This window comes from Cynocephalus volans, chromosome 11 (assembly GCF_027409185.1).
Source record: "Cynocephalus volans isolate mCynVol1 chromosome 11, mCynVol1.pri, whole genome shotgun sequence".
NCBI lineage: Eukaryota > Metazoa > Chordata > Mammalia > Dermoptera > Cynocephalidae > Cynocephalus > Cynocephalus volans.
This window is the reverse complement of record NC_084470.1, coordinates 83,335,479-83,363,186: the sequence shown is the minus strand read 5'-3', so window position 1 is coordinate 83,363,186 and position 27,708 is coordinate 83,335,479. Positions and strand designations below refer to the sequence as shown.

At 36.0% G+C, this 27,708-nt stretch overlaps 1 protein-coding gene across 3 annotated transcripts in view; it reads right to left on the bottom strand.

Annotated features, from left to right (window-relative positions):
• Positions 1-26,639, bottom strand: part of CHL1 (cell adhesion molecule L1 like) — an 82,913-nt gene extending 56,274 nt beyond the window's left edge. For all 3 annotated transcript variants that reach the window (XM_063114835.1, XM_063114837.1, XM_063114836.1), the window contains exons 1-3: positions 26,549-26,639; positions 21,509-21,614; positions 19,467-19,654 (exon numbers count right to left, since the gene is read on the bottom strand). In XM_063114835.1, the coding sequence (XP_062970905.1) occupies positions 19,467-19,654; positions 21,509-21,614; positions 26,549-26,639 (385 nt within the window). The remainder of the gene's footprint in view (positions 1-19,466; positions 19,655-21,508; positions 21,615-26,548) is intronic.
• Positions 26,640-27,708: the final 1,069 nt, after the last annotated feature.

Here is a 27,708-nt window from a genome sequence, read left to right as displayed (position 1 = left end):
AGTTGTAGGATTTGCCCATCTTAGTTTTGATAGATATAAAATTGGTTTTCTCTAAACACTGTGATTTTTTTAAGCAGTTACATATTCTCTATCTCTTGCTTTATTGTGAATGCCTTGAATGTGACTGGCAAATATACCACTTAGAGCATTAACCACGTTAAATAAAAAATTCAAAGCCCACATGGGGAAATGGTAACAATGCAATAAAAAATCAACCATGACCACTTTAAGTTGCAAAGAGAGCTCTCACATTGGAATCACTTCCAGTAAATAAAATTTTAAATGAAATAACATCGATGTAGGAAAGGAGACTCTCCAATATTTCAACCTATTGTTTCCTCCCCATATTAGAGTAAATTTCCCAAAAGAGCAATGCAGTTACAATGACAATATGTCAAAAATGTGCAGAATTTGAAATACAACACCAATGTTTAATATTTTTATAAAAGAATTTCTATTTATAAGGATATTCTTCCTGAACATTATATTGGTATCTTTCCAGTTTGTTGGGAGAATTTGCATTATGGAATTACACAGGCTCTTATAGAGGAGAGGGACCTTAAGAAGGCATTTATAATGGTACTGACCAGATGGAACTTATTAGGGGATATTCCATCTCTGTATCTCCTTCCTAAATTGTGATAAACAACAGTTTAGACTTGCAAGTCTAAAGATGTACTCATTTACTGCAAAATTTCTTCTGGAGAAGCTCTGTGCATTTTCTGCATATTTGTCCTACTACCTGTCTACCCTCACCCCAACTCTTTGTGGTTGAGGGAATTTGCTGACATTTTTCTTATTGATGCACCAGCTGGTTACAATGAATTGCTTTTTGTCTAAATTCGAGGATCTTTCAAAGCTTAACATTGCAGGGAGTAGGGAGGTTACTACAGTGCCTTTCCAACTTGGGAAGGCAAGCTTCAGTTCTCTTTATACATTCAGCCATGTGACAGTCAGTCCTTTGGTGGATTCCCTTCTGGTCCACTCATTCTATCAAATTTCTCCTGGAAACGCTGAAAACATGTTTAAAATGGCAACAATCTTTGAATCACATTTTTGCTACAGGTAACAGAAAGTATGTTTAGTACATTCAATACATTAAGATCCTGTAGATAAAATATTATGTCAGCTATTTGGAAAAGCCTTGACTTTGGTGGAGAGCAAATGCTATGCAAGTCATTTTGCAGAAAGTACACTTTGCAAATAAGATGTTGTAATTTACAAAACTATTATATACCCAAAGCTCCAAATTCAAGTCACCTGTTCAGTGCCACTTGCTACAACTGAAGCTCCATATTCACTGGCATTGAAGTTAGTGGTGTGTGGGGTAGTTGTTGAATCTACTTATACGCATATACAAGGGGCAACAGAGGAAGGAAAACATAGATTGTAATGAATGAAAAGGGCAGGTAATTCTCTTCTTACAACAAGAAAACTTTACAGTGCCTAATATGAATATACAGTTCACTGGACGATATTTATTATAAAATGGCTAATTACTAAGATGTATAAATCCCTTAATTGGAGAGCTGCTCCCTCAGAGCATTCAGAAAAATCTAATGAATCAAACAGATATTACGAATACTGCCAGTGAAGCACTATCATCCCTGCATTCATTAAATCTAGACTGTAGAATTCTAATTCCAAAAATGTAAATATGTATGTAATTCAACTGGCTTCCAAGGCATTAATAATAAAAAATAAAATAAAATAAAATTTATAAGTCTACCAAACTCTTTCTTACCTGCCATAAATCTTCAGAATAGCTTTTACCTAAAGATGAAATTACTAACAGGAAACAGGCTCTAGTATTTATACATTAATTAATTTAAGGTCTTAGAAAACTCATTGTAAAGAACATTTACCTGTCAGGATTTTTTAGGTCTTATTCTTTGACTTTGAAACTATTTAGCGAGTTTGATGGCATGCTAGAAAGCAAAATTTTAATATTCACAGATAAATGTGAAATTGAATTACTGTAACACAAGAGCGGGCATGAAGTCTACCTCAATTCAGATAAAGAAATGACTCCATGTAAAAATAACTCTAACTAATGACTTTTACTAACTGTGTTTCTCTGGTGATAAACATTAGCATTGTTGAATTCAGACAGATGCAATACTTTTCAAAGCACATTATAAACATTTCTTTTTTGTATGCGCATGTGAGGCAACTACACTCCTCTAGCTTGACAACAAATTTCCATCAACACCAGTTACAAAACCACTTGACTGTGTTTCGATAAGACTGGACTTGACCCCGAATGTCCTCTCTCCAAAAGGATCATCAACATCTACCTAAGCAGGTCTTTAAAAAATGTTTGGAAGGCCCATTATAACCAAGTCTAAATGAAATTAATTTTTTTCCTATGTGATTATAGGTCTATTTATATCAGCAAATCAAGCATATCACAGCATCTATCTCTTTACTATTCTCCAATGGGCTTTCACATTTATTATTCCAAATAGTAGACAAATTTCAAGTAACAACTCCAAGAGTTTAAGTGACACTCAAACACATTCATATCTAGGTTTGTGCAAATTTCCCCAGTTAAAATCTAGCATGGAAAAACTTTCCTAGAGACAAGTTAGCTGCACGCCAGTCTCATTACCAGAGCTACCAAGACACAGCAAATCTGCAAATAAGAAATCTGTAGGAGCTCTGCAACTTCAGGTGCTGTCAGTGAGTTTTGAAAATGCATCATCTCAATTCTTTCAACATAATATACAGAAAAAAATAACATCTTCATACCTTAAATAAAGAAGACTTCTGAAAATGATTCTGCATCTACAGGATATCTTATAGAATAAACAGTATTCTGCCCCAGGCACTAAAACTAACTGGCTAAGTAGCTTTAGACCAATATCTTATCTTTCTGTATCTCCTTTTACTTTTCTCTGGTATCCTAAATCCTTTGAATTCTTCTCTTTGGGCTCCTTAAAAGTCTCACTAGGTCAGAAGCTTCATAAGGGTTGAGATACTGTAAAACTTAAGCTGTGCAACTCTTTCATGCCAACACAATTAATAGTGAAAAATACTAATGAAAATGGCCTCAGGGTATTTAACTAAACAAAATTCATGCTTACTGAACAGGTCAATGAAACAGGCACTGGAAATTTAACTACTACGAAGTTACATAATAGCACTACAGATTATTCTCTCCCACTGAAGGAATAACAATGGTTTCCCTATAATCTCCTGCCTCTACATGGTTCTGATACTCTACATCAAGGTATTTTCAACAAAAAAGTACAGTGCCTTTCTGCTCATCCAGAGGACGTGTTACCTGAATGATCAAAGTATAGGAAACCCTAGACAGCATCAGGTACACACATGAACTCTGGAGTCAACTGCTTGGGGCTGAGTCCTGGCTTCATCTCTTACTATGTGATCTTGAGCCTGTTACATAATGTGCCTCAGTTTCCTCATCCATAAAATGGAAAATGTAATTGTTGGGGTGAACAGGACTGAAGCCATGTTGGGACCTAACACTGCACGGGCTGTAGGCAAATTTTCAAAGGACACAGTTTAGCTCCTGGCATGCATTTCTATGAGTTCCCTCTTTTACCATTGTTATTTGATATTTTGAACCTTGGTTTCGGGGCAAGATGACATTATCTACATGAATGTAAAATTTTTTTCCAGCCAGCCTTTAGCTGCAGACTTACATGTACTATCCAGACCCTGGAAAACCAATGAAGACATCAATAAAGCTACGCTGATTCCACCCTCCAGCAGGACCCTGAGATGATAGCAAAAGTGGGAGCAGAGGCTTACTGAGTGCCTTCTAGGTGCCAGGCACTTTCCAGGACTGGGTTACAGCAATGAACAAGACAGGCAAAACCCTTGCCCTCAGCGGAGAGGCATGCTGGCTGCCCCTGTGTCACAGCCTCCATGGACGATATCTATTTTGAGCACACCATTAGGTTACTTTGAAAAGTTTGTGGAAAGGCTTTTCAAGATGGCGGCGGCTGCGGCGGCTGGCGCGGAGTAGCTGAGGTGGAAAAGGCGGCCACTGGGACTCAGGCAGCCGGAAAACTTGTGGTCCTTCCTCTCGCCATCTCTTAAGGGAGGACTGCTGCTGCTGACCGGTCGTGGGGGGTGACCGCCACTTTGCCCCCGGCAGGAGAGGCTGCCTCATTTACAGACAACAGCTTTAAAGTGTGGAGCAGGAAAAGAACTGTTTCTTAGCTGCAAAAGTGAGTCTCGAAAAAGGGAACACGGCGCCAGGGCTGCTGTGGATGCAGCCAGGATCCCGGAGGCCGGGGCCGCACTGAAGGCGGCCAGCTGCCCTATTCAGGATTCGAGGTTTCAGGCCGGCATTAAAGAAGATTCCTGGGAGCGCCCGAGCCGCGCCGCGACTGAACAGCCCGAGGCGGCAGCGGCCGAGAACACGGGAGGCAACAAACCAGAGACAGAGCGAGCGCCCGACCTGGCACAGCACTGTGAGTGATCCCTGGCACAGCTCTGTTCGGGGGGTGGATGCCCACGCGGCTCCCCTGCACCACCAGCCCACTCACCGCTGGTGCTGCCTCCATTTTCCCAGGTGCGGGCAGCTCCGCCCTGCTCAGCCATCACTGAGCCCTCCCACTTGCTGGCCTGGCGCCAGGCTTTCCGGAGCCTGCGGACCGGCCTTGGCTCCCACTCCCTCTGCGGTTCTCTGGCGGGGCTGGTGGCGGAGGGCCTCCCAGGCCAGTTTCGGGAGGGCAAGGAAGTACGGGCGGGCTGACTGTCACTCCACCATACCCTGGACTCCGGCCCCAGGTAAACTCCCTCTTACTGGGAGGCAGATACCATGTGTGCGGCCACCAGTTTGGAAAAAAGCCTAACGAATTTCTGGTTGGGAATAGTGTGGAAGGAGAGTTCCCAGGTCCGCTTGAACCTGCCGGAGACCAGGCTGCAGGTGGGCGCTAGACTCAGTTTATACTGGGGGGATACAAAGGTGAACAAGACCCGAGAAAGATCTACATAGTGCCACAAAGGCACCCAGAGAGACCGGTCGTCTGTGCCCAGCAGAAACCTGGTAGACTTCCTGGGCGAGGCGGTACCGAGCAGGGTCTTGAAGGCCCAGCTGTTAGACGAGGGGTGCAGAAGACACGCCCCAGCCCAGCACAGTGCGCACAGAGTGGGGAGACGTGCGGCCAGGGAGGCGGAGACTCGACAAAAATCACACACCCGGTGGGGTCGCTACTGCACGATCTAACAGCCTGGGCCAGAGCACACGGAACAGGGAGAAGTCCTGCACAGGAAGTGAAAGCTCAACAGAGATCACACACCCTGTGGTACGTGACCCACCAGCCCAGCAGAGTCCAAGCTGACCAGAAAGGTGGCTCCCCGGAGAAGCCCAAGACCCGAGGCAACCACACACACAAGGCACTAGAGGCCAACTGAGCAGTCACGGAGGGAGCCATACGAAATTGACAACCACAGCAACATCCTAGTTAGTCATTAGTCTCAAACCGGTGAACTGTGAAACCCCCGGCCACAATGAATAAACACCAAAAAAAAGATACCAGAAATACAAAAAATCAAGAAAGTACACCACCAAAAGTTAATAAATCTCAAACTCTAGATCCTATAGAACAAGAAGCCCTTGAAATGACTGACAAGGAATTTCGAGTGATAATTCTAAAGAAACTGAATGAGATACAAGAAAACTCAGCTAGACATCATGATGAAATGAGGAAAAGTATACAGGATCTGAAAGAGGAAATGTACAAGGAAATCAATGTCCTGAAAAAAAATGTAGCAGAACTTGCTGAACTGAAGAAGTTATTCAGCGAAATAAAAAACACAACGGAGAGTTTAACCAGCAGGCTTGTCGAAGTTGAAGAGAGAACCTCTGAACTTGAAGATGGGCTGTTTGAAATAACACAAGCAGACAAAAAGAAAGAAAAAAGAATCAAGCACATGGAAGAAAATCTGAGAGAGATATCAGACAACCTCAAGCGCTCAAATATCCGAGTCATGGGTATTCCAGAAGGGGAGGAAAATGGAGATTCCATTGAAAACATATTCAACAAAATAGTGGCAGAAAACTTCCCAGGTATAGGAAAAATCACAGATCTTCAGATCCAGGAAGCTCAACGATCTCCAAACGTATTCAACCGAAAAAGGCCTTCTCCAAGACATGTCATAGTCAAATTGGCAAAACTCAGAGACAAAGAGAGAATCTTAAAAGCTGCAAGAGAGAAGCGTCAAATCACCTATAAGGGAGCCCCAATCAGGTTAACATCAGACTTTTCATCACAAACCCTAAAAGCTAGAAAGGAATGGGATGATATTTTCAAAATACTAAAAGACAAAGATTGCCAGCCAAGAATACTCTACCCTGCAAGGCTATCCTTCCGAAATGAGGGGCAAATAGTATATTTCTCAGACAAACAAAAACTGCGGGAGTTCACTACCACAAGACCACCCTTACAAGAAATCCTCAAGGGAGTACTGGGTTTGGTTCCTGAAAAATAACTACCACTGCCATAAAAACCCAAGAAAAATCTAAACCCACTAGTACAATAAAAATGGCATTCATGAAGAGAAAACAAGCTAACAAAAACACTATCTACAACCTAAGGAACCAACAAACACAGAAAACAAACAGTAAATCAGAAAGCAAGGAACAAAAGACACTTAAGACAACCAAACAACCAATAAAATGCTAGGAATAAATCAACACCTTTCAATAACAACTCTTAATGTAAAAGGCTTAAATTCCCCAATTAAAAGACACAGACTGGCTGACTGGATCAAAAAGCAGGACCCAACTATATGCTGCCTACAAGAGACCCACCTCACCCATAAAGATTCACACAGACTAAGAGTGAAAGGATGGAAAAAGATTTACCATGCAAACAGAAAAGAAAAACGAGCTGGAGTAGCTATTCTTATATCTGACAAAATAGACTTTAAACTAAAAACCATAAAAAGAGACAATGAGGGACACTACTTAATGATAAAAGGACTGATCCATCAAGAAGACATAACAATCATAAATATGTATGCACCCAATGTTGGAGCAGCCAGATTTATAAAACAAACTCTATTAGACCTAAAGAAGGAAATAGACACTAATACCATAATAGCAGGGGACCTGAACACCCCACTGTCAATATTAGACAGATCATCTAGGCAAAGAATCAGTAGAGAAACACAAGATCTAAACAAGACTCTAGACCAATTGGAATTGGCAGATATCTACAGAACATTCCACCCAACAACCTCAGAATATTCATTCTTCTCATCAGCACATGGATCATTCTCCAGGATAGATCACATATTAGGTCACAAATCAAGTCTCAATAAATTCAAAATAATTGGAATTATCCCATGTATCTTCTCAGACCACAATGGATTAAAACTAGAAATTAATAACAAACGAACCTCTGGAAACTATACAAACACATGGAAGTTAAACAGCATTCTACTTAATGACATATGGGTCCAAGAAGAAATCAAGCAGGAAATCAAAAAATTTATTGAAACTAATGAAAACAATGATACATCATACCAAAACCTGTGGGATAATGCAAAAGCAGTATTGAGGGGAAAATTTATTGCATTAAACGCTCACTTCAGAAGAATAGAAAGATGGCAAGTGAACAACCTAACACTTCACCTTAAAGAACTAGAAAAACAAGAACAATCCAATCCTAAAGTTAGCAGACGGAAAGAAATCATTAAGATCAGAGCAGAACTGAATGAAATTGAAAACCAAAAAACAATTCAAAAGATCAACGAATCAAAAAGTTGGTTTTTTGAAAAGATAAATAAAATTGACAAACCATTAGCATGGCTAACAAAAAAAAGAAGAGAGAAGACTCAAATAACAAAAATTAGAAATGAAAAAGGCGATATTACAACTGATTCATCTGAAATACAAGGAATCATTCGAGACTACTATAAACAACTATACGCCAACAAATTTGAAAATCTGGAGGAAATGGATAAATTTCTGGACACACACAAGCTCCCAAAACTGAACCGTGAAGACGTAGAAAATTTGAACAGACCAATAACAATAAAGGAGATTGAAGCTGTTATCAGAAGGCTCCCAACAAAGAAAAGCCCAGGACCAGATGGATTCACAGCAGAATTTTACCAAACATTCAAAAAGGAATTGACACCGATTCTTTACAAACTATTCCAAAAGATTGAAACGGACGCAAATCTCCCAAACTCATTCTATGAAGCAAACATCATCCTGATACCAAAACCAGGTAAAGATATAACCAAAAAAGAAAACTACAGGCCAATATCCCTGATGAATATAGATGCAAAAATCCTCACTAAATTACTAGCAAACAGAATACAGCAACACATACGAAAAATTATTCATTACGATCAAGTGGGATTCATCCCAGGGATGCAAGGTTGGTTCAACATACGCAAATCAATAAATGTGATACACCATATTAATAAACTCAAACACAAGGACCATATGATCATCTCTTTAGATGCTGAAAAAGCATTTGATAAAGTTCAGCACTCATTCATGACAAAGACCCTCTATAAGTTAGGTATAGAGGGAAAGTATCTCAACATAATTAAAGCCATATATGCCAAACCCACAGCCAATATCATCCTGAATGGGGAAAAGCTGAAAGCTTTTCCTTTAAGAACAGGAACTAGACAAGGATGCCCACTCTCACCACTCCTATTCAACATAGTGTTGGAAGTACTAGCCAGAGCAATCAGAGAAGAGAAGGAAATAAAGGGCATCCAGATTGGAAAAGATGAAGTCAAACTGTCCCTGTTTGCAGATGACATGATCCTATATATCGAACAGCCTAAAACCTCTACAAAAAAACTGTTGGAATTGATAAATGATTTCAGCACAGTAGCAGGATACAAAATCAACACACAAAAATCAGTAGCATTTCTTTTCTCCAATAGTGAACATGCAGAAAGAGAAATCAAGAAAGCCTGCCCATTTACAATAGCCACCAAAAAAATAAAATACTTAGGAATTGAGTTAACCAAGGAGGTGAAAAATCTCTATAATGAGAACTACAAAACACTGCTGAGAGAAATTAGAGAGGATACAAGAAGATGGAAAGATATCCCATGCTCTTGGACTGGAAGAATCAGCATAGTGAAAATGTCCATACTACCCAAAGTTATATACAAATTCAATGCAATCCCCATCAAAATTCCAAAGACATTTTTCTCAGAAATGGAAAAAACTATCCAGACATTTATATGGAACAATAAAAGACCACGCATAGCCAAAGCAATGCTCAGCAAAAAAAATAAAGCCGGAGGCATAACACTACCTGACTTTAAGCTATACTACAAAGCTATAATAACCAAAACAGTATGGTACTGGCATAAAAACAGACACACTGACCAATGGAATAGAATAGAGAATCCAGAAATCAACCCACACACTTACTGTCAGCTGATCTTTGACAAAGGCATCAAGCCTATTCAGTGGCGAAGGGACTGCCTCTTCAGCAAATGGTGCTGGGACAACTGGATATCCATATGCAGGAGAATGAAACTTGATCCATACCTCTCGCCGTATACTAAAATCAACTCAAAATGGATTAAGGATTTAAATATACACCCTGAAACAATAAAACTTCTTAAAGAAAACATAGGAGAAACACTTCAGGAAATAGGACTGGGTACAGACTTCATGAATACGACCCCAAAAGCACGGGCAACCAAAGGAAAAATAAACAAATGGGATTATATCAAACTAAAAAGCTTCTGCACAGCAAAAGAAACAATTAACAGAGTTAAAAGACAACCAACAGAGTGGGAGAAAATATTTGCAAAATATACATCTGACAAAGGATTAATATCCAGAATATATAAGGAACTCAAACAACTGTCCAAGAAGAAAACAAGCAACCCAATTAAAAAATGGGCAAAAGAGCTAAGTAGGCATTTCTCTAAGGAAGATATACAAATGGCCAACAGACATATGAAAAAATGCTCAACATCACTCAGCATCCGGGAAATGCAAATCAAAACCACATTGAGATACCATCTAACCCCAGTTAGGATGGCTAAAATCCAAAAGACTATGAACGATAAATGCTGGCGAGGCTGCGGAGAAAAAGGAACTCTCATACATTGTTGGTGGGACTGCAAAATGGTGCAGCCTCTATGGAAAATGGTATGGAGGTTCCTCAAACAATTGCAGATAGATCTACCATACGACCCAGCTATCCCACTGTTGGGAATATACCCAGAAGAATGGAAATCATCAAGTCGAAGGTATACCTGTTTCCCAATGTTCATCGCAGCCCTCTTTACAATAGCCAAGAGTTGGAACCAGCCCAAATGCCCATCATCGGATGAGTGGATACGGAAAATGTGGTACATCTACACAATGGAATACTACTCAGCTATAATAACGAATGAAATACTGCCATTTGCAACAACATGGATGGACCTTGAGAGAATTATATTAAGTGAAACGAGTCAGGCACAGAAAGAGAAATACCACATGTTCTCACTTATTGGTGGGAGCTAAAAATTAATATATAAATTCACACACACACACACACACACACACACACGCACACAAACCGGGGGGGGGGGGGTGGAAGAAGATATAACAACCACAATTATTTGAAGTTGATATGACAAGCAAACAGAAAGGACATTGTTGGGGGGGAGGGGGGGAGCGAGAAGGGAGGGAGGTTTTGGTGACGGGGAGCAATAATCAGCCACAATGTATATCGACAAAATAAAATTAAAAAAAAAAAAAAAAAAAAAAAAAAATTTGTGGAAAAATAGAATTGAAAGATAATAAAAAAAAAAATTGAATGTTAAAAAAAAAAAAAAAAAAAAAAAAAAAAAAAGTGGGAGCAGAAATCAGACGGAGTTTTAGTGAGACCTTGCACAAAGTCCCCACAGCTCACATCCCCCTCCCTCCTGCTTTTCATTTCCCACATTCTGTTCCCTTATCCCCCTCTTTAAAAACCCTTCAGTAAATCTGAGTCTCGGAGATGGCCTTAGCCAACCATCCTCCTTCAGGTTTACTGGAGAGATGGGTGAGCCTAACATCTCTCCTCAGGTCACTGGGATTCCTGAATAAAAGCTGACTTCCATTTTCACCAACATTTGACTTTTGAATGGCTCATTTTTGAAAGGGGGCAGGTGGCTGGACCTGTGTGCCTGGTAACAATGCCACCTAACTCATTTGATTTATGTCAGTTTAAATAAAATATTTTATGTGAGTCAACTAAAATAATGCTGGGTACTTAGAAAGTACTTATACATGTTGGTTACTATTCAGATATTTTTACTTTGCGTGGTACTCAGAGTCACATGTCTAGAGATGAGATGGCAAAGTGACAAAGGAATTTTCTTCTGCTGATGTTCCTGACTTTTCCTGCGGCCTATATGTTAACAACTTCTGTAATTTTATGCAAATATTTGAATTAACTTTTTCAGAGGAGTTTGAGGGGGCAAATCAGAGAAAATGATGTGCATTTCTTGTAGAACTACAATTCTTTTATTAAATTATTTTACCCCTTCTCATCAGTGGGCTAATCTTCCTATTCAAAGAGCTTTATCTGTTTTGACTTCTCACTCTGTTTACAGGCCTAGTCTGGTGCGCTTTTGAGTGCCTTACATCTCACTTGAATGTGCTTGGCAAACTGCTTACACTCTGGAGTCATTACCATGAATGCATGCTACTGACCCCACATGTGGTACATCCCCTAACTCCAGTTTCCATCTGTAAAGAGATTTAATTGATTCCCATTTCCTGCAGAGTACCCCATTAATCCACTTAAGACCACAGAGAAATAACACTGCCTTTCAGTCCACGAGCTCGTAATGAATTCACATTAAGGAAGGATTCCCGATTCAGCCCATTTCACTCCAGTCATTCACATACTCTGACCAAAGTGAGCAAAATCCTCAGCCTTAGTTAAACTTTTAAAGTTCAAAGTTGTGCTCTCAACTAAACAAACTGATCTTGTTTGGTTGGTTTGCACATATTAGTACAAGAAGTTAGCATTTGCTCTCAGAGCCATTGTTCCTACTCCACGCCTCCCAAATCAGACTGGTAAAAAGCCAGGGTCCATCTTAAGGAAACTGTCCTGAGGAATATGAGGAAGCTACACAAATGTAGAAACCCAGCACATTAGTAATTCTAATTGGTTTTCATGAAAACATTATACAGTTATATAGAGGGTTTCATCCTTAAGTCTGCCATTTCTTAGATTATTTTAACAGTATGTGAAAATTGTATTATTACTTTTATTCATTCTTTTATTCTTCAGTCTATCAACCAATAAATCAATCACTAATAATAAGCGTTTTTGCAGCATCTAACAGGCAATGCAAAGAAGAAAAAATGTAATAGCACAACATCTTTCTCGTTTTTAAGGATCCTAATTAATATCTATGACAAACAACAGATTCTCCTGAAAGTACACAACTAAATGCTTTAAAAACTCCAAAAAATTTACAGCAGCACTGTTTTTAATAGCCAAAAAGTAGAAACCATCCAAATGGCCAACAATTGGCGAATGGATAAACAATATGTTGTATTCATATAATGGAATACTGTTCAGCAATAAAAAGGAACAAACTACTGATACATGCTACAACATGGATAAACCTCAAAAACATGCTAAGTGAAAGAAGCCACTTGGAAAAGACCACATATTATTTGATTTCATCTATGTAAAATGTCCAGAAAAGTACAAAAGACAGAAAGTGGATCTGGGGTTGCCGAGGGCTGGGATGGGGACAGAATGACTACAAGTGTCCACAAGACATCTTTTTGTGATGATGAAAATGCTCTAATTCTAGATTATGATGATGTTCCACTAAAAAATTGTTGGTTGTACACTGAAAACAGGTCAAGTCTATGACATGTAAATGATACCTCAAAAAAGTTGCTTAAAAAAATCAGAGAAAAGAAAAATCCGTGTAGGCCAGCATAGATTAGGAATGCTATGAGGAGAAAGCTGATCTGTTCCCTGAAGGTGGGTGGTATTAAATAGCCAGAGTAGAATTATTTATGTTATCATTTTAACCTTATTGATAGTTAAATAATGAAGGCAAGAAAATAGCTTCCACTCTTACCAGAGCCACCTGCCACATCCTTAGGATGTAAGCTTCTTGAGGGGAGTCTCTGTTCAGTTATATCCCAAATTACTAGGAAAGTGGCTGGCACATGAGGGGAGTTTAATAAAGACTTGTTGAATAATTCACTGAGTAAATCCCTATTTCATGTCTTGGAAAACACATTTAGTTTTCCATGTATTTGAAAACAGTATGTTTTGTTTAGTTGGTTGTTTTTTTCTCTCACTCTTTCCTCAGCAAACTCAATGGCAGTGTTGTTGAAAATAGAAAACTGAACCTTGGGTATACAGGTTTTTATTTGTAGGGAGTAATAACAGCAGATTGAGAGAAATAAACTCTAAAACTCAAATCAGAAAGTTTCTATCAATATAAAAGAAGAATCGATTCTCTACAGCTTAAGAGAAGAATGAATTGTTAAAGGTTGTAGGGAGCTTTAGATGATCTCTGGTTTATAAACTCCTAAGGATTAGGGTAGTGGTCCTATTCAACATATAATTACAGAAAGCTGTCAGATGATGAAGTTATTTTAGGAGAGACTGGAAATGATGCATAAGAAATCTAATTAATTTTGCTCTTTTCTACAGCAGCAGAAAAATAGAGCAATTACCCAATAGATAGCTGAGATCCAACTCCCAACTCTTAACTATAAGATTAGCATATGCTGGCCAGAATTATCCTTACATTGTTCATTCACTTGGTCTGCTTAGATAACGAGAGAAAATACTTTTAAAAAATGCTTTAATTGCAGAATCTTATACTAAATTGTGCCATTTCTTTTTCTCTGCAATAGATCTAGCTACTTACTGCCTTTTCCTTTGCATCACCATAGCAACCACTAGAATTCAGGTTAGGGATCACCCTAATGCATTGTCTTTTACAACAGATATTTGATCTCCCTCTCTCTCATTTTATATTTCTAGTCTTAACTTATTTCAGTTAAGTGTGTATATGTGTGTATGTGTATGTGTGTGTGTGTGTGCGTGTGTGTGTAGTTCCATGATTCTTAACTGCAATCTTCATGGCGATACTTTCTGATCCAGAATTCATATACATTTCCTATTGCATGTCATTTCAAATCCAAACTCCTGGGGCCACTTCCGAGTTTACACGTCACTGCTCTGTCCATATCCATGCTATAATAGATGGGGAATCCGGATATAGAGGGCTGACTGTATTTTGAACTTACATAAATAAAATCACACTGTATGTATTTCTCCAAGATTTGCTATTATTGCTCAACATATTTCTGAAGTTTTTTTTCACTCCTAAGTAGTATTTTCTGTATCAATATATCACAACTTACTTATCCATTCTACTATAAGTAACCTTTTTCCCCCAGTATATTTCTTAACACAAACAATACTACCACATATTCCTGGTTCATATAGACAATGTTTTTAATAAATATGCATACTTTTCACTGTAAAAGTTGTATACCACTTTGTTAGATTTACTTTTTCTATACTATTTTCTCTCTTCCTTCCAGTTTATTCTGCTACTTTAAGTTAGCTCATTCATTTTCACCCTAAAATTGTTACCTAATAAGCTGACATAATTAATTTTTATCCTTTCTTCTTTTCAAATATAAATTTTTAAGATGACATACATTCTTCTTAATAATGCTTTTGCTGCATCAAATATATTTAGTTATGCAGAGTTTTTGCTGTCTTCAGAACATATTCTATTTTCCCTTGCCATCTGTTACTGGGCCTATGAGTTACTTAGAGATATATTTATTCATTTTCAAAGAAATGAGACAAGAAAAATAAGTTCTATTGATGTATAGTCGAGGTAGGCATCTTTAATTAACAATAATTTACTGCACGTTATCAAATGACTAGGAGAGGAGATACAATGTCCTCAACACAAAGAAATGATTACATTTTGTGATGATGAATATGGTAACTCTCTTGACTTGATCATCACACGTTGTACACAGGTATTTATATTCAACTCTGCACCTCACAAATATGAATATTCAATTACGTTTCAAGTAAAAAAACAAAGACATAAAACTTTTTAAGTTTTCTTTTCTTTATCGATTTCTACCATAGTTCCATATTGATCATATTCTCTTCATGGCTCAGTGTCATCAAATACAATTTTTTTCTTGTGCACATAAAAAAATGCATTCTACAGTTTTAGGGACAATGTTCTGTACATATTCCTTAGCTGGAGTTTATAATTGGGCTCTTTAAACCTCCTACATGCTTACTGATGTTTTTCTCAACTTGAGCCACCAAATAATGAAAGAGATATGTTAATATCTCTCATTATTATTATAGATTTCTCTCTTTCTCCTTGTACTTCTATTTTTGCTTCCTGTATTTCAATTAACGTGCATATTTAGTGAATTAATCTCCAGGAAGGCTTTCAAAAACAGTCTAGACTGATATCATACTAAGTATGTGAATTAATACATACTTAGTGAATTAATCTCCAGGAAGGCTTTTTAAAACAGTCTAGACTTCTCCTTCTGCATGTTCACTATTGGAGAAAAGAAATGCTACTGATTTTTGTGTGTTGATTTTGTATCCTGCTACTGTGCTGAAATCATTTATCAATTCCAACAGTTTTTTTGTAGAGGTTTTAGGCTGTTCGATATATAGGATCATGTCATCTGCAAACAGGGACAGTTTGACTTCATCTTTTCCAATCTGGATGCCCTTTATTTCCTTCTCTTCTCTGATTGCTCTGGCTAGTACTTCCAACACTATGTTGAATAGGAGTGGTGAGAGTGGGCATCCTTGTCTAGTTCCTGTTCTTAAAGGAAAAGCTTTCAGCTTTTCCCCATTCAGGATGATATTGGCAGCGGGTTTGGCATATATGGCTTTAATTATGTTGAGATACTTTCCCTCTATACCTAACTTATAGAGGGTCTTTGTCATGAATGAGTGCTGAACTTTATCAAATGCTTTTTCAGCATCTATAGAGATGATCATATGGTCCTTGTGTTTGAGTTTATTAATATGGTGTATCACATTTACTGATTTGCGTATGTTGAACCAACCTTGCATCCCTGGGATGAATCCCACTTGATCGTGATGAATAATTTTTCGTATGTGTTGCTGTATTCTGTTTGCTAGTATTTTAGTGAGGATTTTTGCATCTACACCTGCCCATTTACAATAGCCACCAAAAAAATAAAATACTTAGGAATTGAGTTAACCAAGGAGGTGAAAAATCTCTATAATGAGAACTACAAACCACTGCTGAGAGAAATTAGAGAGGATGCAAGAAGATGGAAAGATATTCCATGCTCTTGGATTGGAAGAATCAACATAGTGAAAATGTCCATACTACCCAAAGTGATATACAAATTCAACGCAATCCCCATCAAAATTCCAAAGACATTTTTCTCAGAAATGGAAAAAACTATTCAGACATTTATATGGAACAATAAAAGACCACGAATAGCCAAAGCAATGCTCAGCAAAAAAAATAAAGCTGGAGGCATCACACTACCTGACTTTAAGCTATACTACAAAGCTATAATAACCAAAACAGTATGGTACTGGCATAAAAACAGACACACTGACCAATGGAATAGAATAGAGAATCCAGAAATCAACCCACACACTTACTGCCATCTGATCTTTGACAAAGGCACCAAGCCTATTCACTGGGGAAGGGACTGCCTCTTCAGCAAGTGGTGCTGGGATAACTGGATATCGATATGCAGGAGAATGAAACTAGATCCATACCTCTCACCGTATACTAAAATCAACTCAAAATGGATTAAGGATTTAAATATACACCCTGAGACAATAAAACTTCTTAAAGAAAACATAGGAGAAACACTTCAGGAAATAGGACTGGGCACAGACTTCATGAATACGACCCCAAAAGCACGGGCAACCAAAGGAAAAATAAACAAATGGGATTATATCAAACCAAAAAGCTTCTGCACAGCAAAAGAAACAATTAAAAGAGTTAAAAGACAACCAGCAGAGTGGGAGAAAATATTTGCAAAATATACATCTGACAAAGGATTAATATCCAGAATATATAAGGAACTCAAACAACTTTACAAGAAGAAAACAAGCAACCCAATTAAAAAATGGGCAAAAGAGCTAAGTAGGCATTTCTCTAAGGAAGATATACAAATGGCCAACAGACATATGAAAAAATGCTCAACATCACTCAGCATCTGGGAAATGCAAATCAAAACCACATTGAGATACCATCTAACCCCAGTTAGGATGGCTAAAATCCAAAAGACTATGAACGATAAATGCTGGCGAGGCTGCGGAGAAAAAGGAACTCTCATACATTGTTGGTGGGACTGCAAAATGGTGCAGCCTCTATGGAAAATGGTATGGAGGTTCCTTAAACAATTGCAAATAGATCTACCATACGACCCAGCCATCCCACTGTTGGGAATATACCCAGAGGAATGGAAATCATCAAGTCGAAGGTATACCTGTTCCCCAATGTTCATCGCAGCACTCTTTACAATAGACAAGAGTTGGAACCAGCCCAAATGCCCATCATCAGATGAGTGGATACGGAAAATGTGGTACATCTACACAATGGAATACTACTCAGGTATAAAAGCGAATGAAATACTGCCATTTGCAACAACATGGATGGACCTTGAGAGAATTATATTAAGTGAAACAAGTCAGACACAGAAAGAGAAATACCACATGTTCTCACTTATTGGAGGGAGCTAAAAATTAATATATAAATTCACACACACACACACACACACACAAACCGGGGGGGGGGGGAAGAAGATATAACAACCACAATTATTTGAAGTCGATACGACAAGCAAACAGAAAGGACATTGTTGGGGGGGGGAGGGAGAAGGGAGGGAGGTTTTGGCGATGGGGAGCAATAATCAGCTACAATGTATATCGACAAAATAAAATTAAAAAAAAAAAACAGTCTAGACTGATATCAATGTAGTCGTATCTACCTTCTTTTGGATAGCATTTACCTGGGATATCTTTTCTATCTTTTTCATTTTGATTTATTCTGTATCCTTATAATTTAGATGTATTATGTTGTAAAGAGTCACAGTTTTGTTTTGTTTTTTAAGTTGGAGCACTTATTCTATTTCTATCTTTCATTCGTGACATATTTGGATTTATTTCTACATTTCTTTCTTTCTACTTATCTCATTTTTCTTGTTTTCTCTCCTTTCTTACCTTTTATCCCTCCCATGCATCACAGTTTCATAATCGCTCAGTCCTTTTCTATACTTTTAGTGTAATTACTCTATAAATTTTAAGATGCATATTTTACTTATAAGACTCAAAATGTTATCTATATTCCCTCCTCTAGAATTATATATGAACTTTAGAGCAATTTAAATACAATGCTCTCTCACTACTTGCGGGATAAACAATGGTCATTATTTGTTTTTCTGAAGTCTGTGTACATTCTGCACCCCAGAATCAAATGTCCATATTTTGTAGGATCTAGGACTTTCTTTGAATTCTTTCAGTGTCCAGGACTCTGAAAGAAGAAATTGCCAAATAGAAGGTAACTGACAGTTTTATATGTAAGAATCTACCCTGTAAAACCTTTGGTTAGAACTGTGTATGTGTGTAGAATGATGTGTACCTTAAGATCAGGGAAAAGAAATGACCAAATATGGAAGGTGCTCATCAAATATCCCATGAACAAAGGCAAAATATGCTCATAATAAACTACTCCTGGTGACAATTATTGATAAATAAATAACACCCTTAACAGCAAAGTGCTTTGCAGTTTTCCATGATTTTTATTTAGCAATACCAACAGCTGGTTCTCCTTTCCTAATGGGCACTCATGTTATTGAAGTTACATCAGGCAATGTGACCTGCTTTTCCCCACCTAAGGAAATAAGAGTAGAAGGTGCTTGTGTAACTTCTCCCTGGAAGCATTTAAGTGACTGCATAAAACTGATTGTGCTCTCTGTCCCAGACTCTGACCAAAGTGGCATGTTTCACAAGATGCCACCAGAGGATGATGATGTGTCTTCATCAGCTTGGATCACCAAGGAAGTCACACACAGAACATTTGCCCTGAGGAATTGACAGACTCACAGCAAATTGCATTATCAAAGAATAACTTTGTGCTGATACATGGGCTTTGAAATCTATTACTGTAGCTTAATTTAGCCAAATCTAAATAATAACGTATTTAACTTAATTCTCATTGTGTGAGGCAAAGTGGTATTATTTTTTCCCATATTAGATGTAAGTCTACTGAAACAAAACAAAATTATGTTGCTGTCTAAGGTCATCCAATTTTAAGCCACAAGATCTGTGAGAGAATTGCCCTTATAAATAAAATATAAGACATACATAAACTGATTAAATTAATAATGCTTTATTTCATTAGAGCCCAATATAACTCCTATTTAACATTTCTCTAAAACATTTGTTAAAAAAAAAAATCTCCATTGTAATACTTACTTGGAACTACAAATTCTATTTCTTCTGACATAGCAACTCCCAGTTTATTAGAAGCAAAACAGCGGTATTTCCCTTGAAAGTGGGATATGTGCCCCTCATTTGGGATCTTGAATGTTCCTGAATTGTTAGATACGATTATCCGAGGGTCAGAGAGATTAAAATGCTTGTCATCCTTAGTCCACATAAATCTGTAAGATAAAACTAGACTCAATAATCCTAAAAAATTATAACATATTTGGTAATTTTAAAGTATAAACAAATACACAAAAATGACCAAACCAAGACATTTTATAGTAAAAAATATCTATTTGGTGGAATATAATAAAATATAAATATGGATCTCAGAAAAATCTGAAAAATCTTACAATCCATGAAAAAGCTGTGACAACTAAAAGAATGCAATTGAAGGTGAGTTTGGTTCTGCTCTTTTTAATTAATGCTATTTTAAAATTTTTCTAATAAGAAATATAATGCAAGGTTATTACTAATATTTTTGAGACTGCAATAAATATATTTATAACATACAATTGAAAGAAAGTGAGCTGAGATGCTGGGTACCGATCAAGCTTTATTAAAGGAAAAGAATCTGCCAGGCTGCACCCAAAGTGGGGGTGGGAGGGTAGCCCAGGGCTGCCCTCAAAATGGAGGACAGCACCAGGTGTGGGAGTGGTAGAGCTTATATAGGGTGCCAAGGGTTGGCTGATCAAGGAGGGGCATTATGCTAATGTGGAAACTATGTGACCAGGGTGGAGAACTGCGCCCTTGTGGAAGCAAAAGGGTTTCTGTTTAAGTCTCGAGGCTTCTTATAAAGGGAAGCAGGGGAGGGGTTTGGTGCTGGAGTGGAAGACAAGGCCTGTGGCTATTTTGTGCTTATTGTGTGCACAATGGTGCCAGTCACGTCCAAGAACCATCAATAATATATAATACATTTGTGCTTGTGTGTAAAAAAGCTCACTCAAAATCCAAAAACACACAAGCAAGTATTATTAGTTGGTTTATTTCCTAATTTCCTATTTTTAGACTTATTTGTCAAATATTCGAGACCATGCTGAATACATAATTCTACCAATTGATTTTTTTTAGTTCTAACAACATTAGTAAAGACAGTTTTTATCACTACGTTATCTTCTGTCATTGGTTACTATTTTAACTACTTAAACATTTCAATGTTTTCCCTTTTATGAACAATATGGTGATAAACAACCATACGTATTTATTTTCTGGTAATTGTTCAAATATTTCTTTAGGCCAATTTCTTGGAAACGACATTAATAGACCAATAATGTCAGAAATTTTTTATGCTTTGATAAATATTGCAGAATTGTATTCCTGAAAAATATATACACATTAAATTCCCACCACAACATGCAATGGTGTCAGTTCCATGAACAATAATATAAAAAGCATTTTGATCTTGATCAATCTAATAGACAAATAATGACTTCCCGATTAGATTTTACTTGGCTATATAACAATTACCTATGTAAATTTGTATATACGAAAATTATTGAATTAATAAAACAATAAGAGATAATAGTATACCATGTAGATAGTGTTCTGCCATCTGGCATGACAGTATTTCTATGAGAACTTAAAAAAAAACCAAGTAACCTATTCACAGAATAAGAGGTGTGTCCAATTTAAAGAAATCCAATAATAAATGTTTAGAATGTTGTTCGTAAATGTGTTAACTTTAGATTAATACTAACTTTCACTAAGTAAAATAAAGGATTTTCTAGTTTTCAGCTACCTTCTTTACTTTTATGGTAAGGAATTGCTGAGTACTTCCACTGTGCCAAAGACAGCTCTAAGTATTTAACATAAGGCACTTTAGTTTATGGTAAAATAAATTCAACTGGCAGAACACATGTAAAATAACCAAACTTTTTTACACACTTGGCTGTTATTCACTTGTAAACCCTTAGCTTCAATCATATGAGTATGCAGATTTCTATTTCAAGAAGCTTATGATGGTCAGAGTAAAATATAGTGTAAAGGACAGCACAGATTTAAGGAACTACTGCGTTTGAAGGAATACTCACATTGGCTCTGGATTTCCTTTAGCTTCACATTCAATTTGAAAATACTCATCAAAGGGAAAGGCAACTTGCACTTTTGACTGTTTCGTGATTGTTGGAACCTGTTGAACTAAATATTAAAATAAGTTCTTAAAGAACATGCTCCTCAAAAACTGGGCAAGGTTAATTTAGCTATAACAGGAACACTTTTTAACAAGCTTCTGTATTGGTAAGTAAAAGAATGATACAGGAGTGAAAATTATGAAAGAAACCTGACTTCCTCTTTGCAACATGTGTTTACTCCTAAGGAATACACTTCACTGACGTCATCTTATGTTACCTAATTTGTTAATTTTATTTAAACCCAGAATAATGTAACAAATTTTAAAGCACAACAAATACTGCCATATCACTGCAACTTTAAACTATCTACAGTACTTTTTAAATTATTGACATTCAGTCTACATTGACATGCATATGCATTTTTATTTAGTTCAGTCATTTTTTAAGTTCTCTTTATGATTTTTTATGCTTCTGTATAGACATTATAAATAATTTTCTGCTTTCACATTATTTCTTCCCATTGATATGGTATAACTTATTCAATAATTCTCCTATTATTGGCCTTTTGATTGTTTTTTTTTTTTTTTCTTTCCAGGTAACATGTATTTCAATAAACATCCTTGAGCATATATATTTTTCCTATGCTGAATTACTGATTCATAATAAATTTGCAGGAATGAACAGAAATGGGAATGATGCTGGATAAATGCTAATATCATTTTATTAAGAGATATTGACCATAAACAACACGTGAGTACAGTGGTACCCTACATCCTGGCCACCAATGAACACTAGCATTTAAAAGTGATAAAAATATTTTACTATTTACTACAAAAGAAAATATAACCTCCCCATTCTCTTTATTTCAATTTCCATTTATTGCTTTTGCCAGTCAATGTTTTTCCATTAACTTGCTTAGTATTTGTTATTTCCCATTTATACATTTTCCTTTTATATCTTTTTCCCACTTATCTCTTAGAAGCTTGAATTTTTGGTTTTGGGGAGTCTTTTTCTTATAGAATTTTAACCCACTAATAATCATTAATGCAAAAATAATAGCTAATACATAACATGGGTTCTTTGTTGTTGTTAATAGAGTCTTCATATTCAAATACCCCCTCATCTTGTAATAAATTTGAAAAAATAGGGGGTGACTTTGCCTCTCACCCAGTCAAGTAGCTAGACCACATTTTTGAGAATTGTAACTATAAAATATATGTACTACTGCTAAAGATACAAACTTGGATTGTCTGGAAATAGGACACAGATCATAATGTATGTAAAAATCTACTGCTAATGAACACTCAACATTTTTCAAATTGAGACATTCCTATTTTAATACAGTTCTTAGAACATCTAATAAAGGGACAGGGTTAAATTTGTAAGGAAATGCAAACTTTTCAGCAGCAGGAATCTGAGTTTGGCAAAGATGTTTCAAGAAAAGCAGTTTGCTGACAGGCAAAGAGCCTGATTTATATGAGTAATATCCCACAATAGAGTTACAAATAGGACCCTAAAACCTGTGACATTGGGCCAGGCCCTGAACCACTCTCTGTTTTCTCATTTATAAAATTAAGTATTCAGCCTAGATAAGTTGTTCTCAGACATTTTGGTCTCACGTCTCTTTTATATTCTTAACAATTATAAGATATCCCAAAGAGCTTTTTTCATGTAGATTATATGTAACAACATTAACCATATTAAGAATTAAAATTGGAAAATATTTAAAATATTTACTATGAATGCATTTAAAATAATCCTATGATATGCTGAAATAAATAACATTTTATGAAAAACTAAATATAATGAAAAGAGTGGCACTGTTTTACATTACTACAAATCTCTAATTTTTTAAGAGAAGGCAACCGGATTCTCGAATCTGCTTCTGCGTTCAATCTGCTGCAATAGGTTGATTTGTTTAAAAATGTGAAGGAAATTCAGCCTTGTGTAGATATGTAGTTGAAAAACGGTGGGAAATTTTATAGTCTTTTCTGATTATTGCAGATATTCCTATTGATTAGTACACTGAAACCAAACAAGTGGTAATTTCTTAAACATTTATTGTAATGTGGAATCTGAAACCTATCAATAAACATTTCATATTCTGTTACATTAAACTATTTTACTTATGGGCTCTTTTAAACCTATGCATGATGTTCTAACATGATGTTGTAAAATCACGCAGTAGACATTTGGAAAAAATACACAGATCTTCCAAATATTGACATATTTCATTATAGAATATCAAAAATTTTGCTTGAACACTCAAATTTTATCGTTGACAACATATATTGCCAGTTGTTGACCTTGAAATGACAGGCTCTCTTGGTTCATTTTGAGGAAAATATCTGCCTTATATCCATCTGAGAGACTGGAATTTGTCAGTCATACTATCCAATAAAAATGATGCCCAGTTTAGGAATCAAGGAACAGAAACAATCATTGTACTTTGATACACAGCAGAATTATTTTATGTCTATTTCCCAGTTCATCCCAATATTAGAAAGAATTACTCAAAGGTAGGAAATTACTGCAATTAATAATGCTTAACTGCTTCAACAATTGAAATCTTAAGCAAAACTGTTTTCTTTTTTAGATTATTTACTGTGAGTATGTGACCATGAAGAACACCTTGAGTATGAGTACAGTCTGGTGCCAATGCCTTGACTAAGCTAGGGCAACAGCAGTTTTGCCACCATTGCTTTTGTCCCATCAGAGCAAATGACAACACGGTGAAACAGTAAAAATAGCAACTTAGTGTTATTAGTATCTCTGGGACCCCAAAATTCCATTTTCTTTACTTTTGCCTAATAAATCTGATAAGTGAGTTTTACTAGTTTATGGATATTAGTTTAAGGTTGGTCTTTATACATAGGATATTTCTAAATATTTTACTAACATGCTAAAAAATCCATGTTTTCATTGACATTTACCTTATTTCTGATTACTGCTATTTCTAAGTAGAGCAGATCTTGAGGTCACTGCAAATTCATATTATTTAAATTTTATTACAGTTATAAATGCTGAGGGATAATGCACAACAGCAACAATACCTCATCTGAGGATAACTTGCAAACGACTTGTTCAGTACAACATTATTCTTCCTTAAATTTGCTAAGGTTGTAAAGGCTCAGCAATAACTAATTACTCAGGGAATGGAGCTAATAACCTTTGGGTGTTTATAAGAATATATATTCTACATTATAAATCCTTTCCTCTATAATTAGGCCAATTACAGAGACACCAGGATGGTTGACATTCAAATTGGATACCTGCCTTAGTTGCATTTACTAGTGAGTGCTCTGGAGTACTGAAATAAATGAATAATATTCAGTCCTGAAAACATGCCATTAATATTTTATAACAATTGTTGTCTAAGGATGTTACGGCACGAAAATGCATAAGTAACTGAGACAACCAGAATAAAAATGTGTGCCATGGATTAATACAAAATTTCACATCCTTCACCACTGATGAACAAAGTGAGAAAAGATGAAGAATAAGTGTGTATGTCAAAGAATATGATCAAGAACCTGAATCAGGAATCTCAGTGGCATCTTTGTTGTTACTGAGAAGAAAATGTGAAATTATTAACCCCTTTTTCTCCGGATCACCAAGAAACTTGCTCTTAATCCAGCCTTCCATATTCAAACCAAAAGAATCCACTAAAGATGAGGGTACTTCAGCCCATTAACCAGCATTTTTACAACTAAGCTGGCCAGTGATGAAATTTGATATATTGTGTGTAAGCTGAAATATTTCAGCTTAATGTAACGAGAACTTTGAATCTGTATATCTGTAGGACAGGTAAGAGGAATTCCTTAAGAAATGGGAATATTGAAACAGTCTTAACCGTCTGCTAAGAACAGTAGAGAAGGAATTTTTACCTGGGGGGTTGAACTACAAGTGCAAAGCTTCGCAAAGTATGTGATGTAAAACTCCTACATGAAGGAATCTAAGACAGCCCTCAGAAATGGTTTTAAAAGACATTATATTATACAGTCAGAGACCCATTTCCTTTTCTATTTACATTCAGTCTGTCTGAGTAATTCAAAAAGAAATCTTCAGTTCATTCTTTTCTAACAGCAATTACATTTTCTGAGTTCGAGACTATTTCTCTAGAATTTAGATGATCCACAAAGATCATTTCCAATGCTGATTCTAATAAACAACTAATACCACTTATATTATAACTCTCCAAATTATATAGGAATTATACCTGAACTGTATGGGTAAAAATTTCAAAGTAACCTCTTAAGGGTCTTTTATATCCTATATGCTTGTAACACAAGAAAAATTTCCCAAATCTCTACATTACAGATGCAATGTACTATCTCATAAATTGTGTTTGCAGATGTATTATTTTTTGAATAATTAATTACTATAACTATTTCAAACGAATTTATGATCCATTTTACCAACATATGTTAAGACATGTATTTCCATAAGACCACGGACTAACCTCTTGATATGAATTCATACTACATAATACTCTAGATTTTAAGTTGATATCGTCTTATATTTTTAGTTGTAAAATGTCTTTTTCATTTTTCGAATACATTGTTTTTATTCTTAAATATATAGTCTTTTTTTAAAGAATTCAAAGTTTATTCAGTTCCTTTTTGGTATAATTGTTTGAATGCCAGTAATTTCTGAATCACAAGCCTCTCCGAAATAAATTAACCAAAGTGTACAAAAGTAAAAGCTTTTTGTAATATTACAGACAGTCTTAGACATATAGCAAAATACCATTGGATCTATAGATTATTTTTCTTGCTATGTGCTAAGAGGCAAAAAACCTGCACTGCAAAATGATTGTAGTACCCAAATATCAGCTACCTGGAATATGAAAACGGTAAACATAAATTTTGATGACAGATTGCTGGAAAATATATAGAAATATGGTAGAAAAGTCATATCATCAAACTCCAAGTATTCTACTTAAAAATCAAAATGCAAATATAAAATTCCATAAATAGGTACTGAATGCTATTACTTTACCTGAGAGTGGTATTTCAATCGCTGTTGAGAATTTCAACAGAAGGAAAATTAAGGATATGATTAATCCTCTTCCATTTAAAAGCACCTCCATTTCTCTTCAGGAAGAAAACAACCCAGAAATGATGAAAATCGTAATGTCTTCTCTTAGTTTTGGTAAAAAGCTGAGGAAAACCTGGAAACACAAAAACAAACAGAATAATATATTAGTTCACATACTCTAAAATGTCAACATAACAGAAATTAAATACATTTTTCTGTTTGGCAGTATGTTTTCCTCTTTACAAACTGTTCTCTAATAGCGCCACATAAATAAAATTAGTTTTTCCTCTTTACATATAAAATAAATGGCAGTGAATATATATCATAAACCATAAACTAGTCCAATGAATCATCAGAGAAACTTTTACTTGGAAAGTACTCTATTTTACACTGAGTGTCAATGGCTAAGAGAAGAACTTCAATTAGTTAATTTCATTCAAAAGGTAGCTCATTTTCAATCAATTTTTATATTAGGCATCAAACCCCATTTGAATTATTATTAAGAATCACAAATATAAATCTTTGATTTTTCTGATGGGATAACTTTTTATGTTCAAAATTTTTACACCAGTAGAAGGTGAACAGTTCTAGCAAGATATAAAGAAGAGAAGAATAAAGGACCTACTATTTTAACTAAAATTTACAAATGCGGGTTTGGTTCAAGCAGAAGAAAATGGCATCAGTTGCTTCCCATTTAAGCAGAATGTTTATTTACTCCAAAGTTTATAGTAATAAAATAAGAATTAAAATTTCGTTTTTTCTTTACTCATTCCTATTATTTCAATATTTTCTGAAACATAACAGCTATCTCAACATGGTTGATAATGTATTCTTAAAAGTAATAATATAACAATTTGTTCCAAAATGTGATAGCCTTTCAGGAATATAACTGTCTCTTTTTTTCCTAAAAATCAATTACTGAATTCGTTCCTTTAGAACTGGTGAAAAAAATTTAATGAAGATGGAGACAAGAAAGACACTAAATTTATGATTAATTTAAGAATTTTGACTTTTTAATTTCATCTTAGATTGCATCTTAAGAGATTATGAACCTGTATGATACACAGGTAGGTCAAATTTAAAGTAGTAACTAATGTTGTTTTGTTTTACAATTTTCAAAG